The sequence below is a fragment of the Myotis davidii genome, unplaced genomic scaffold, assembly GCF_000327345.1.
Source record: "Myotis davidii unplaced genomic scaffold, ASM32734v1 scaffold205, whole genome shotgun sequence".
Lineage (NCBI taxonomy): Eukaryota > Metazoa > Chordata > Mammalia > Chiroptera > Vespertilionidae > Myotis > Myotis davidii.
The window spans coordinates 5,754,972-5,771,146 of record NW_006297573.1 but is presented as its reverse complement, the minus strand read 5'-3'; the positions used below and the strand labels follow the sequence as shown (position 1 = coordinate 5,771,146).

The window sequence follows — 16,175 nt, the reverse complement described above, 5'->3', positions numbered from 1 at the left end:
CTATCCACTGAGCCAAACTGGTTAGGGCTCATAACACTTTCTTACTTTTGCATTTCTTTTTGCTTCCACCAATTGTTCCTAAAACATTTGCCTTCTCAGGTATATCAGCGACAATGACGCCCACTTTTGCAGGGCCCTGTGAATTTGAGGCCCCTCTCAGCTACTAATAAACTGCAAGTTTTGTGGTAAGACCAGGCAGGAGTCCCTGGCTTGGCCACAATTTTGTAGCTATCAGTTAACCCACACAGCTCAGACTCTAAGTCAAGTCTCTGATTTCTAGTTAGATGAGCACATTTCAATTCCATGTTCTCTTTCCATGTCTCTCTCCTCCAAAATGACCTCTGTCATTTCTCCTTGCTTTTAGGATTTAGAAATACCAGCAGTGCCTGTATTCCATGGTGTGGTGCAAAAATTCCAAGACGTGTCGTTTGGAATCAGCACTGATTCTGAGGTTCTGGCTCACTACAACATCACTGGGGACACCATTTCTCTCTTTCGGCTGGTAAGTTGGGTGGGCAGCTCAAGCCTTCTCCCGGTTTTTACTTACTAGTACCTTAGGTTGTGAACTCACAAACTTGTGAGACTAGAAAGAAGTCTATGTCTTTAACACTAATGATGATGCCAGCATCAGGGGCAATGATGACAAGGATGATGGCTCAACTCAAGCTTCCCAAACAGATGCTGTCGTGAAATGGAAAGAGGTCTGGACTGAGAGTTGAGATGAGCCCCCCACACTCGGCAGGGCTTGATGAGGGACCTGAGGCTGCACCCCCTGGCCAGCACCAGGCTGGGGAACCTGCAGCTGTACCCCTCCCCTCCACCCAGAGGGACTTGAAAGGGGTGGGGCCGGCCGGGTCTGGGCCTCGCGCAATTTCAAGGTGTACGCGGGTGGACGGGGACTTGACTCTGGGTCCCGTGGGATGCCTCAGACTCTGACAGGAGGAAGGTTTTCATATACATTTTACTAATTTTCTTTCATCTCTGACACTTCTATTATAGAGAAAGAGCAAATAGCAATATCAAAATATTTCCTCTAATTAATTCCCTTTTAATGTGCATGAATTTCGTGCACTGGGCCACTAGTACATAGTATAATGATCCAAGTTCATTGTTTCACATGGCTATTCCTCTGCCTAGGAGGCTACTGCCCCCAAGTACCCCCTTTCACTTAACCTTACCCAGCTAACTCCTTTTCACATTCCAGTGAATCAGTCAGGCATCTTATCCTTCAGAAAGCCTCCCTGGAATCTCCAAATTGGCCTAACTATCCCTCCCTGTTTGCATATCTCTATTTTCATTTACCGCTTTGTAATGCCGGTCTGTCTCATCTTTTCCCCCATTACTCAAGGGCAGAAACCATGACTTCTATTATCCAGAAGACACAGAGTTTGAGGAACGAACTCACCTCCCAAAGTATGTCTCTGGGTGCATGAGTACCTTCAGCAGCCCTCTCCCCACCTGGACAGCAGTTATAGGTTTGCATTTTCACCATCGTGAAAAAAGGATTGAACCAAGCTCTTCTGTGAAAAGCTTTGGTAAGAAAGAGATGGAAGGTTAGGTTAATGCCTTTCATGTTCTTGTTGAACCGTTCATAGTAACCCTTCAATAGGAAAATTCTAATCAAAGACAGCTTCATAAAGTACTTCCTTGCCGGTTTGCTGTTTTTAGATCTTACGAAGGCCTGATTTTAAAGTCAGTGCTACCGAGGTGCACACGTGAGGAAGAAAAACAAGTGCTGTTACTCCCCACGTCTGTCTCTACAGCCTTTACAGCCTCATGGGGCATTAACTCTGCTTACAATTCATTCCTTATACAGTCCTGATGATGACTTCCCAGAGCTGTTCCCTCTTATTTAGCATGTTTTTTGTTTATCACTAGTGACAGACCTGCTCGGAATGAACTCTTGAGACCTCTGGGAACAGGATTACTTTGTGCCATACCAAAAGCAAACACACTGGTCCGTACCCTGCTCCATTTGCGGGTCTGGGAGAGGTTCAACTTGTGCCATGCCAGCTTTTAGATAAACATTTTTTTTCTCAGTTTATTCTTTCAAAGTTGAGTCCATATTTTAGTAGAATTATTATTCAGGAGTTTGAGATACGAGAGAGAGAGAGAGAGAGAGAGAGAGAGAGAGAGAGAGAGAGAGAGGGAGAGAGAGAGAATCAACCAAAATTAATCTACTTTACATTGGGAAACGTGAAATGCTGCAAATTTTCTGGTACCTACTTCTATCTTAGATTTACATTTTGTTTGTTTGTTTGTTTGTTCGTTTCAGTGCCTAATTTACGATAGGCACTATGCGAGATGTTTTCCACTGTTCTACCATTTAATTCTCGGTAATTACTGTTATCCTTGCATTGTCAATAAGGAAACTAAAGTTCCATGAGGTTGATTCAGTTGTCCAAAGTCTCACAACTATAACATGACAGATATCTGATTCATACTTTGTGTTGCTGTCATCAAAGCACACCTTCTGTATGATACTACGGCGACTTTCTAAAGCACTTTTTCCTGAAGAAAACCTTTGCTTCTTTTGTTTATTTTTATTGATTTCAGAGAAGAAAAGTGAAAGAGAGAGAGATTGAAACATCAATGACGAGAGAGAATCATTGATCAGCTGCCTCCTGTATGCCCCCCACTGCTGATCGAGCTGCAACCTGGACATGTGCCCTCGATGGAAATTGAAGCCGGGACCCTTCAGTCTGCAGGGCGATGCTCTATCCACTGAACAAACCCGGCTCGGGCAAACATGGTTTGTTTTTACTCCTAGATTCACCTCATTCAAAAGCCTGCTTTTGTAACCACTTTCTCCTAAAACATTTCTCTATCCCACTGGCACTACTTATCAAATCCCAGGGTTATTTCTCAAGGTTTAATCTAGACATTACATATTTTGTCGATAAAATTTCAGAATTTAGACCTATATTATTTTCAAGTGCAAGAACATATGTAGAGGTACATTAAAACAGTAATAAATGAAGACATGATAAGACTATCATGGTTCACATTACCAGATGCTTGAAATATTGGTGCATAAAAATGAGAGACCAGCAAATACTATCTATATCCATGGAATGCATCACTTTCCAGAAATAATGCAAACTGATTAGATAAATATCATCAGGAAAAAAAGTATGTAAAATGGGACAATAACAAGTCCTGTATGATAGCCTGTGGATGATGTATGGCAGCTTGCCTTGTGTGAGTGTGACTGCAGGGTCTCCACGCAGATAAGCTGCCAGGCAGCGCAGGAGAATTAAGTCAGCCGGGCACTCAGAGAATATTCAGAAAAGTTGCCTTTATTGCAGATTGCACTAGTGCCGTGACTCAGGGGAGTCAGTCTCTAAATCCTGAGTGATGGATATGGACGAAGCTTTCCCTTTATGCTCTTACTTCCTTTGTCCCCAAAATATGGATCAGGCTTCCCCATGAGTTGGGATGGGAGAAGTGATATCACACCCAGAGGCTTGCCAGCACTGGCACCGGCCCCTTCGGGGATTGTATATGGTTCATGGTTTATGGTCTCTGTACAATGGGAGTATTCTGGGAAACAGGTTCTGCAGGGCAGGACAGGCATCACGAATAAGAATGGAGTTTGATAAGAATGGAGTTAATCGGCAAGCAAGCGTGGGTGTATGTCAGAAGGCAGGTTACTGGCACAGATTCAGATAGCTAGCCCCCCAAATGTCTTATTTTCCCCTTCACTCCAGCAGAACTTATTGTTGTCCTCACAGAGACATAGTCTTGATACTAAGACAGAATTTCAGATATTATTTGAACATTTAATCTGCTTTGGGTTTTCTCAATCACTTCTATTTTTAAAAAACATTAGCCTAACTTTGCTCCACTGGGATAGTAATGGAAACACAGTAGAGGCATTCTGTTATTCCCTTTACAGTTATTTGTTGGATTCTTATTATAAGAAATGCACCTCGCCAAATAATCAGAAGGAGTACTACATAAAAATAAAGTGATAATGAATGCAAGAAGTAATATATGCCAAATGATTAAATGTTTTTCCAAAGAATATATGTATTCAACATAATGTAAGCTAAGCAGCTTATAAAAAGAAACCGAGACATGAGGGCATTTGTTTAACAAGTGACTTCTCGGTGCGATGCAAGATATTTAATATTATAACTGTGGTGTAAAAACTAAGATGACTTTAATACATTTTATGAAAAACTGGGTTGTTAACTAGAAAAATGCACGGCAATTGAAGGGAATATTGCTGAAATACTAATCAACAGAAAAGGAATGATTAAATCTATTGGTATGATACTAGTATAAGCAGTATCTAAAACATAAAATAATTCATTTCAAATACTCTTAGGGAAAACTCAAAATTATATTTTAAGGTGGTAATCCTTCTGGTTTACTGTTTCTATTTTCCTTCTGGTGTCTCTTTACTTGGAGAGAAAAAAATAATATGATATCTCCAGTAAAATTCTTTCCAAAAACTGGAAAAATACATAAAAGGGTTTTTGTTTTTTTTCTCAACTCTTAGTTCCAGGGTCAGATTTTTCTTTCCAGAACATTATGCAAATAATTTCCTTTACAGAAGGGAGATTTCCTGTTCAAATGTTCTTTCCAAGACCCCTACACATGAATGCTCCAGAGTTTATTAGTTTAAGAAATAATGAAATAGTCAGGCATGTTTCCGTAAAAGAAGTGCTACAAACTGGATAGACTTCAGGAGGGTGGTTTTTAGCAAAGCTCTGGGCTTCTTAGAGAATGTTATCATTTAATATCTTCTACCTCCAATATACTACACTCCTGAAGTCCAGAAACGCCTAATGTAAGTGGCGCTTCCTGTTTTCCCTGTTCTGGGAAATGCGAGGGACTGCCTGGAAGAGAGTGCTGGAGGGAGGGGCTCCTGGCCCAGAGCACAGCCATGTCAGCGGAAGTGCAGGCACCAGATCTCCAAGTTCCTAGAAAAATAATCAGGAAGTATTTAGACATATTAAGAAGTAAAAAGGCCCTGATTATAATAATGATGATGATTTTGATGTTTGTAATTAGCAAACACTTAAGTAGGAAAGACACGCCAGGGGGCAAACCCAGCCTTAAGCAGCAAACATCAATGAGCTCATTTTATTTCTCTCCTCACTCTTACTGACTTGGGGGTGGGAATGGTAGTAGGGTGGGCAAGGACTCCACCTAAGAAGACTTTCTCTTGCTTGTATATTTCTGCCCCGAGCTTTCTACTCAGAACTTTATGGATTTTAAAGCAATTCAAATATCCTGTGGTTTTGATGGTTTTTTTTTTTCTGCACCTCAGCATTCAGTTGATAAACTGAAGTTGTGAAAACAGTCCCCTCCCAAAATCAGTAAATTAAAGTGATTAAAAAACAGTGTTTAAACTGGTTTTGGACCTTTTTAGTTTAAATAAATAGAATAAAAAGTAAATAAAATACAAAGAAACTGGGAAAAAAGACGTTGCAAAGATAGGAAGGAAAGATCTCTTACACCCTTCATGAATTAAGTGATTAAATTGCTATTTGAGTGAATGTCAGCATGTCTGTGCCTCCGTGCCTAACATATACAACAAATAATTTGCAAACAAATAGATTATAAAAGAATGACCAGATATTCCAAGAAGTCATAAAATTGATCATAAAGAGTGCAGTGAGCTTTTTGGAGGTCCATATTGCTTTTAACTAACTCAATGGGAAGCCAGCTTGAACAAAAGAAGTTAAAAAACAAACAATAAAGTCATCATAGGGATAACAATAAAGAGAAAACTTGGACTCTACTGCTCAGTGACTTTAATTTACCTTTGCTTGAATTCCCTCATTTATAAACTAAAATAATACTTACCTTTGGCTTTGCTGGATAGATTGGGAGAACATAATTTGAGGTAAAGAATGATTCTGATCCTTGGCAAGATCTGATTGGGTAGAACCTACATAAGATAATAGATGTAAGGGAAAGAGGTAAAAGAGATTCCAGGGATTGATAGCCCAAGGATCTCAAAAGTGGCCCAAATTGTTTTAGGAAACAGAATTGTTCAGGACCTACCCCTGATTATTTTTATTTGTAGACATAGTTGCTATGGGTGATGGAAGCATTACCTTGTGTTTTTATGTGCATGAATAGACTGGGGGAGATGAATGAGAAAATCTGGGAACAATGATTGGCCACAGAAAGCTCCATCTTTTATATATCTGAGTATGGTGGAAAGGTAGTTCAAACATGTAAATCTGGGAAACTAGATCAGGTAACCAGACAATCCCTCCACCAAATCTGGGATACTAGATCCAGTAACTAGACAATCTCTTTCACCAAAGGCAATTTTTTAAAAAGCTGGGCCAGAAAATAAGGGCTTTAAAGAATTATCAAGAAGCAGTGGTTCTCAACCTTCCTAATGCCGCAACCCTTTAATACAGTTCCTCATGTTGTGGTGACCTCCAACCATAAAATTATTTTCGTTGCTACTTCATAACTGTAATTTTGCTACTGTTATGAATCGTAATGTAAATATCTGATATGCAGGATGTATTTTCATTGTTCGCGACCCACAGATTGAGAACCGCTGGAAACTCAAGAGGTAAATCATGTATTTGGGGTGCTTTTCATCTGGGAGGCTTTTGCAAGTTCTAGAAGAAGCAACCGAGAGACTTAGAGCTTTATTAGCATTTTTGAGACCCTCAAAGAGCCCTAAAAGTAAATGCTGAAGTCCAGAGCTCAGAAGAAGAAGTAGGAGGTAGATCTAGTAAAATACCCTTTGCTCCACTTAGATGCTAAAAACAATACCCTAAAGATAACAATGAACCAAGGGGTGCAGCACAGATTCAAGTTACCTCAATTCCTGAAATTAGATTAAAATTATCAAATATAAATATGAAAATATACATACACTTGCAGACATACATATATTATATATGGCATGGCTAATCTTCTCTTAGCCATATCATAAAATGGCTGACTCTCAAAGATAAAAAGAAAGATCTTAAATCAGAGAAAAGAAATTATCCTGAAAGTAATCTCAAAGAAGTAATATTAAGGTTCACAGATAACTTCTCAAAAGCAAGAGTAGGATGCAGAATATAAAGAACTATATCTTGCAAAAAACTGAAGGAAAATTGTCAACTTAGAATTCTACACCCAGCTAAAATAGCCTTCAAAAACAAAGGTTAATTAAAGATATTTGAAACAACCAAAACTGAGAGACTATGTCAACCAACAGAACTGTTTCATGCTAAAGGAAATATCAAAATGTGTTCTAGGTTAAGAGAAAACATTCCAAATAGAAGCAAAGCTCAAAAATGCAGGAAGAAATGAAAAGAAACAATATGTAAATATATGCATGAATGTAAATGTATGTTGACTATATAACAACTAGAGGCCTGGTGCACAATATTCCTGCACTGGGGGGGGGGGGGGGCCCCCTCAGCCCAGCCTGTGCCCTTTAGCAGCCTGGAAGCCCTTGGGGGATATTTGACTGCGGCTTAGCCGCCCCCGCCTCCTCCCCCCCTGCCCCCCCGGAGTGGGCCTAAGCTGCAGTCAGACTTCCTTAGTGCTGCCGCGGATGCTGTTGCACTCAGCAGCCATCAGCCCAGCTTGTGGTCCTGCATTGAGCATCTGCCCCCTTGTGGTCACTGTATGTCATAGTGACTGGTTGATTTGCATATTACTCTTTTATTATATAGGATGATGATAATGTCTTATGAGATTTAGAATTAAAACACAACTGGAGTGGAGTTGGAAAGAGACAAACTGTGCTAAAATGTTCTACTGTACATTGCCCAAGAAGAGGGTAAAATTTCCAATTAATATTAGGTTCAGGTAAGTAAAGAATGCATATTGTAGATGCAAGCTGGTAATCCCTAAAAGAATAATTAAAGCCTGTGCAATTTCCAAGCCCATAAAGGGAAAGAAGGAATAATAAAAAGCACTCAACCAATTCAAAATAGGCAAGAAATGAATCAAATGAATTTGGAACTGGGAGAACCAATGAGAAATGAATATTTAATTAAATATAGTAATTACATTACAAAAAGAATCCAATTAAATATAGACTGGATTTTAAAATATAACTGTGCTTTTTATAAGGGATACATTATTTTTAAATATAATGACACAGTAATATAAGTAAAATATAAAGAGGATAGAAATATACCATGCAAACAATTCCAAAATAAAGCTGGAATAAATATATTAATATTAGAAAAAGTAGCCATTGAGACAAGCATCCTTAGAGATAAAGAATGACCTTCATAATGATAAAGTTTCAACTTACCCAGAAAATTTAAGAATTCTAAATTTGCATTAATCTAATGCATCACCTGAGAATATACAGACAGAATAACTGGCAGAATTATAAGAAAAATGGTTAAATCTATAATCATAGTGGAAGATTTTAACATTTCTCTCTAATAGAATAAACTGGTTTTAAAAAATCAATAAGAATAGAGATAACTTGAACTATACAATTAACCATGTGACTACAGGTGCATATACAGAATAGTACACCCAAAAACTGTAGAATATACACAATTTTAAGGACATATATAATATATAGAGAAGTTAACAAAAGATATAAAATGTAAAACTTAAGCTAGAAGTTAATAACACGTAAATAACCAGAAAATCTTACTTTCAAATTATAAAATACACTTCTAAATAACCAAAAGTTTAGAGAAGAAATAAGAACAGAAATTTTAACATGTTGAACTGAACGATAAGATAATCTATATATCACATTTATGGATGCCTTCCAAGGGAGCTACCTCTTCCTGAAAGCATTTCTGCTCTTCCTCAGATGACACATGGGCCTGTGATGACACTTGCTACCTCCTGTGGGACATGTCTGTTCACTTTGTATCCCACAGGACAGGGTGTTCTTCAGGGCAGGGAACATTTCCTATTTACCTTTCTGGTTTTTGGAGCTGTAGTCAGTGCCTGTCACATGGTAGATATTCCAGAAACATTTGTCAATGAACAAATAAAGAGAACAGTGACAATTATTATTTCTGTGTTATGCAGGTGGATAATGAACAACTGAATTTAGAGAGTGAAGACATTGAAAACATTGATGACACCAGATTAAGCCGTTTTATTGAGATCAACAGTCTCCACTTTGTGACAGAGTACAACCCTGTGGTAAACAATAGTCCTAACCGTCCCTGTGTGTATGTGTGTGTGTGTGGTGGGGGGGGGCAGGGAGGGTAGAGGTAGAGAAGGGGGTGGACTTGTCTACATAGCAGAGATCTTTTCTTTCAGGTTTCTGATCCTTTGACCAATAATAGCTGCAATCAATTCAACACCTAGTTGTTTATGTTGTCATCCTTACTACACCTTTCAGGTTGAGAGACTTGACCCTTTTCAAGAAAGAAAGAAGCAGAAAAGTTAAATGCCCTATCACATGATTAAGATGGAAGAGAGCCACAGTGCAAAGTTAAGGTGACTGATTTAAAAATCTCTGAGTTTTGCTGCCTGAGAGTGTTCCATGAAGGCAACTCTGATCCCAGCAACACTCTAGACCACACTCCCCAAACAAGATTGCAGTCTGTGCTGAAGGTCTATTTTTTCCCCTACAGCATCAGGAGCCAATACTTTCATAAAATGTAATAAAATAAATTAATAGGCAAAAACCTTTTTTAAAAAATATATATTTTATTGATTTTTTACAGAGAGGAAGGGAGAGGGATGGAGAGTTGGAAACATCGATGAGAGAGAAACGGTTGCCTCCTACACACTCCCCACTGGGTATGTGCCCGCAACCAAAGTACATGCCCTTGACCAGAATCGAACCTGGGACCCTTGAGTCCGCAGGCCGATACTCTATCCACTGAGCCAAACAGGTCAGGGCAGCAAAACACTTTTAAAATAAAGCCTATTGGTCACATATTTGGGTGCCACAGTTATATAAAATTTCTATAAACGTTTTTATGCATTTCTTCCCTTTTCTTGTGCCTACCTCCTGGTGGGCCAGTAATTAAACAGTTCCAGTTCTGGCACCACATGCATCAATCCAGAAGCTCATGGGTTTGAGGGTAGCTAGATCCTCATGGTGGCTCAGCTTTCTTTCTAAGTTTGTTTTCTCGTAGTGTTGCATGCTGTATGTAGCCTGGGTAGAGGTGTTGGTCAACCTGTCCTGATAATCTTCTGGCCTTCTAACACTCTACAGCTTATAGAATTACTTTATATGACCTGACTTTTATTTTCCCCTACAGAGATCATGGAGTGATGGAGTATTAATTTCTAGTGATCTACATCAGCTTAGAATTGCTGTGCATTCTCTAATCACAGTATTATATGTGCATGTCATGATTTTTAGAATTTACAATGCCCTTTCCCACCATATTCTCATTTGATCCTTGCATTGATTTTTTGAGGTAGAAGAGAGGGAATTATTATGCCCATTTTATAGAGCAGAACATTCAAGATCCAACTAACTTATTCAAGATCACATAGTAAGTAGAAAAGGCATAGTTAAAGGCAGAAACTTTAATTCATGATGCATTCGTTCACATTGTCTATTTCCATTTTACAGGGCAGGAAATGGGAGTTCAGAAAAGTGAAGTAATTTCCTCAAAGCCATATGCCTAGCAATTTGAGCTTCAGAGACAGCCCTCTGCACTTGCCCCTGCTTTTCTCTTGACTGGTCTGTCTGTGTCTGACTGATTCCTGTGTTTTTTCCATTGCCCTACACAGCCTTCAGTGGAAAACACCCCTTTTCCTGTTGACTAAATTCCTGCCCCCCTCTCACACCATGTTTGTCTCCATGGAGTGGTGACTCCATTTCCACGTTTGCTAAGATTTCAAACACGTGCACCCAGGGTGTGTTGGCAGCAATAATTAAAAGGGCGTTTTTCTAGACCATCGTCGTTCTCACCATTGTGTCTACAGAGATTCCAAGAGTGCATGTGGAACCAGAAAATTTGATTTTATGGTCTCTGAGTTTATGGGCTCAGGGTCCTGGAGTTCTGCAGGCTAACTAAGGCAGGGGCAAAGACTAGCCTTCCTGACTTTTTATGCCCAGTCCATCTCTTATCTTAGAGAATAATACCCTTTTTTTTTTAAGTTTCACATTAGTAGTGAAGGCAATATACATCAAGAAGAAATTAAATAAGAATTTCTTTAGAGAAGCAAGTTTAACTTTTATTGTAACGTCTTCATTTCTCAAAAGCAGTACTTTTCTCACTTAGAGACTTGCCCACACTACATAGCTATTTCTTAGCTGTTCCCAGTGCAAGGTTTGCATCAGTAGCAACTGGGCAGAAACTCACAGCCATGTGTCTGGCCCGCCATGCACTTTTAATGCACACACTCAATCCTTGGCTTCAAGGCGAAAAACCAGGCTGTGTCTATTAGAATTAAACTAATCACTTCTGATATGTCCAATCCCTTCTGCTAAGACAACGGTACCTTTTAACTCCTTAGTTTTGATTTCTTGACTCTTCCCAAGAATCATCCTCTATGTATGCTCTAGGAGGATAGATGCATGCTCTAAATTTAAGTAGCAGAATCTAATCAAACAAAAGACAATTCTTTAACACCAAGTCTCTCCAATTTAAAATCTAAGAACTGGTTTTAAACTATAGGGAGAAATTTGGGGAAAAGAACTCATTGGGCCTCCTTTGTCAACATGTTGGCCAAGAGATCTAGAAACTCTCTACGGAGCAATGTACAGCTTCCAGAAAGATCCTACCTAGTTGCTCCCCATCCCACCATCCTGGGACTCTGCCCAATGGTTCATTAACCCCCGTACTCTCTCTTCCTGTGTATGTGCTGGTTTTACAGCAATGATTTCTGTATTTTAAAGGAAGACATGGAAAGGAATGGGATTCATTTAAAATAAAGATACCTGTAGCATTATTTCAGGAAAGTGAAATGAAGGGAAGCAGTGCCCTGGTTTCACCCCCTCCTTTCCTCACTCTGGCTCAGGGCTATCCCACCTCCTTCATCACTGACCACTTCCTGGTGAGTCAGCAAAAAGGGGCCAACACCTCCGATCTCCTGAAAAGCTCATTGTATTGCTGACCCAAAGGAGACTGATTCAATCACACTGAGGGTTGAACTGGTTCAGATTGGGGCTTTGTAATCAGCTGTGTATAAGGCAGTACATCCTTTGTTTTTTTGTTTTTTTTTTTTTTAAATATATTTTATTGAGTTTTTACAGAGAGGAAGGGAGAGAGATAGAGAGTTAGAAACTTTGATGAGAAAGAAACATCGACCAGCTGCCTCCTGCACATCTCCCACTGGGGATGTGCCCACAACCCAGGTACATGCCCTTAGCCGGGATCGAACCTGGGACCTTTCAGTCCGCAGGCCGACGCTCTATCCACTGAGCCAAACCGGTTTTGGCGGAGGCAGTACATCCTGATGGTTAAGAGCACAGACCCAGGAGTCAGACGCTTTGTAATCAGCTGTGTATAAGGCAGTACATCTTGATGGTTAAGAGCACAGACCCAGGAGTCAGATGGCTTGGCATTAATCCAAGTCCACAATTTATGTGACTTTGGTAGAGTTTTTGCTTCAATTTTCTCATTTATGAAACTTGGACTTAGAGGATTAATTAAGTTGTTATGTAGAAACCTGAAAACAGTGCACAGCAAATAATAGGCACTCAAAGAATGCACTACTCAAAGTGACTAGTATAGTACATGGTATATCTGTTGTCTATTGATACATAGTAGATTATCCCAAAACTTGGCAGCTTAAACCAGTAAAAATTTATTACACACAGTTTCTGTGGGTCAAGAGTCTTGGAGTGGCTAGACTGAGAGGGAGCAACTAGGTAGGATCTTTCTGCTTTAGATCTGGGTGTCTTGTGCAGTTACAATCATTGATCAGGGAGGCAATGTCATCTGAAGGTGTGACTGGGGATGGAGGGTCTGCTTCCAAGATGGTTCGATCACAAGACTGGCAAATCAGTGCAGGCTGTTAATAGGAGGCCTCAGTCCCTTGCCCTGTGGATCTCTCCAACATTGGGGCTGGTTTTCCCCAGAGTGAGTAACATAAGCGAGAGCAAGGCAGAAACCATGATGTCTTTTATGACAACACTGGAAGTCACACTCCATCATTTCTGCAATATGCCCTTGAATACTCCACTCAGCCTTACTCAGTGTAGGGGAAAGGGATCAGCACAGTTGCATGAGAACCAGAGGGTGAACCTTACTGACAGCCATCTTAGAGACTAGTTATCATCTGTGTTATGGATGAACAGCTCTCATTTATGTTTTAGTTTGCCTGGTCCCTTGGTGGCCACTAATGGTTTTTGCTTTCTCCCTCTCTCTTTCATTCTACTATAATGCATTTCAATTTGCCAGACTGTGATTGGCCTATTTAATAGCATGGTTCAGATTCATCTTCTCCTGATGATGGACAAGGCCTCCCCAGAGTATGAAGAAAGCTTGCACAGATACCACAAGGCAGCTAAGCTCTTCCAGGGGAAGGTAAGTCTGCTTTGGGAGACATCCTTTTGAAAACTCAGCACCAGGCCAGTAGAAAAAGGAAAACGGGGTTAGGGAAAAGAGATAATTAAGGAAAACTAGTATGGTTAAGAGGTAAAATATTAACTGGGACATAATAAATCACATTACTCTGATTTAAAATTAAAGATGTTATATTTTGTACTATTTAAGACCTGTATAATTATATCTTCCATTAGTGGTAAAGTCTATTGTGTTTTTTTCTACATTGATAAGTGAAAATAAAAATCACCCACGTATTACAATATTTTTCTCCTTGCCATGATCCCTTACATTTTTAGACCTCAGGACTTATTTCTCATATCAAACACCTTTCATGTACTTGGTGCTTAATGAATGTCCAGTACCTGGTACCTAATGGATAATAAAAATTTATTTATTTCTCTTCCCTACTCTGTACAATTCTATTTAATAACACTTAAAAGGAAAACCTCAGCACCTTCAAAGTTACTATATTGAACTACATGGCCTGTTCAATGGTAAGAATTGTCTGATGATTAAAGCTGACCTTCTGGTGGTTGTTTCTGTAACACTGTAAGTTTTCAGTGTTATTGAATATAGATAATCCTCTAACCAAAATATCATAAAGAAGATTTCTACTTTTGGTAGAGGGTTTGATTTTATCATAAAAAATATATAGTTAACATTTGTCAAGCGCTTGCTGCATGCCAACAATTGTACTGGAAATACTAAATGCATCCTCTCATTTAATCTCCCCCAACAAAAGCTCACTTTGCCCATGAGAGCCCTGAGTCTCAGAGAGGTCGAGTAATGTGCTCTGAGTCACACAGCTAAAAAGTACCAGGAGCAAAATTTAAAATGTACTCTCCACTTTTAACTATTAGGCTCTACTCAGTTAATCACTAAAGTTAATCACTGAAGTATCTTCCAAGCCTGTGTTCTTAAAATTGAATCAATATGGTCAAAGGGGTAAAATACTTAAGCAATGCAAAGCAAGAACAAAGCCATTCTGAGTCCATTGAGATTTAAATTGTGTGACACAAACCATAAATTCAATCAGAATAAACTGCTACCATTACAAGGTACCTCTTTCTCCTCAGGGCCTCAGATAGATCTTTCTCTTTCAAACTTCTCCAACTGCAGATACTTTTTATTCTGGTGGACAGTGGTGTGAAGGAAAATGGGAAGGTGATATCATTTTTCAAACTAAAGAAATCTGAACTGCCCGCTTTGGCAATTTACCGGACGCTAGATGAGGAGTGGGATACACTGCACGTGACAGAAGTTTCAATAGAGGGCGTGCAAAACTTTTGTGATGGATTCCTAAAAGGGAAAAGGCTGGTAAGTGTGAGACTACAGGGAAGGCAAGTTGAATGTTCTTCCTTTCTATGTCTCTATTATCCCTATTGAATAAAAACTCTTTGGGCTCCACTGGATTTGATTAAGAGCAAAGGCATATGAGGACGCAGTAGACAAAGTTGGGATGCTTTTTAGGAGAGAATCATGGAGATAGAACTGCAAAAGCGTTTTGGGAAAGGTCTTGCCTATTCAAAAGAGCTGAATTCTGTGTTTCACCATTCTGTGTACAATATCAATAGGAAACAAATTCCATATAAAGAGTTCATAAGACAAAAACTGCAGGTAGATTTAGGACTTCCTGGGGTGGACTCCAAATCTAAATATCATGTCTTGGCATTTTTCAGAGTGAAAATCATGACTCAGAAGAAAAGACTCAAAAGGTGGAACTCTAATTTTTCCCCAATACTTCTGCAAACCAACAAGCATCTACTTCATGTTGAATAAAGAGGGGCAACTCAAACCTCAGGGACACTAAACAACAAAATCACCAGGCCCTACACACACACACACACACACACACACACACACCCCTCCATTTTGTTTCTTAAAATCTCATTTATTCTCCTTGTCCTTTCTTTTACTTTGCCTATATTCTCTCACTACCCATGCAATTTTCTCTTATGCATTCATACCATGTAGACCCAAACGCTGTAGTACCACTATGATACCACTGGGTGGAGGCTTTAAGAGGAATACATACTGTGACACTAGACATGACTCAAAGGAAATTGTCCTGATTTGTCATTTAATATTGAACTTGGACACTGCACATGACCTACACATAACATAGTTTCTTCTCTATAAGGGTTGAAACTCTACTTTCCTCATAAGCACCTATCCCCCTGGGCCCAAGAACAAAAGGGTTTTACACACCTTTGTGGAACTGTCTTTTTGCCAGAAGTCAAATGATGTGCCCAAGGTTCTGAACTCAGCAGAAACAGACCATGTAAAACTCTTTGCTTGTTTTGTGTTCCCAACTCCCCCTGTAAATCAACAACTGCATAATAAATAAAAGGCAATGATGTTATAGGAAAAGACTGGCATCTCTTTGCAAACCTTTTGTAAATACCCAGCTGCCCAGCTAAGCAGTCGGTACCTCAACCCTTCGGTGCCTGCTGTTTGGTGTCAGGCTATGAGCCACTCCGTGGGTGGGATAGGAGGTAAGTAGAGACCATCCTGCGTGAGGATTAGTATAAATGTGGCCAAATTGCTCAGACTCATATCAGGTAACAGGTTGGGAAGGGGTAGGAGGAGCAGGGCACTTGGCCCTGAGGCAGGCTAGTGCTGACTAAGCACGGATTATTGCAGGTGAGGTGTGCAATCCAGCCTTGTGGGAGGGGGAGCTTGGCCAAGTCTCTCTGGCTCACAGGCTGTTACTGTCAACACACAGATGCTCCATTGTTCCCAGGAGGCCCT

General features: G+C 39.8%; 1 protein-coding gene across 2 annotated transcripts in view; it reads left to right on the top strand.

Annotated features, from left to right (window-relative positions):
- The window catches only part of ERP27 (endoplasmic reticulum protein 27), an 18,717-nt gene extending 2,923 nt beyond the window's left edge, over positions 1-15,794 (top strand). Inside the window, exons 3-7 of one of the 2 annotated variants that reach the window (XM_006773256.2) lie at positions 365-502; positions 8,989-9,105; positions 13,278-13,403; positions 14,544-14,741; positions 15,104-15,794. In XM_006773256.2, coding sequence (XP_006773319.2) covers positions 365-502; positions 8,989-9,105; positions 13,278-13,403; positions 14,544-14,741; positions 15,104-15,151 — 627 coding nt within the window. In that variant the 3' untranslated portion in view covers positions 15,152-15,794. Of the gene's footprint in view, positions 1-364; positions 503-8,988; positions 9,106-13,277; positions 13,404-14,543 lie in introns of both variants that reach the window. The other variant, XM_015570175.1, reaches the window with a different exon arrangement.
- Positions 15,795-16,175: the final 381 nt, after the last annotated feature.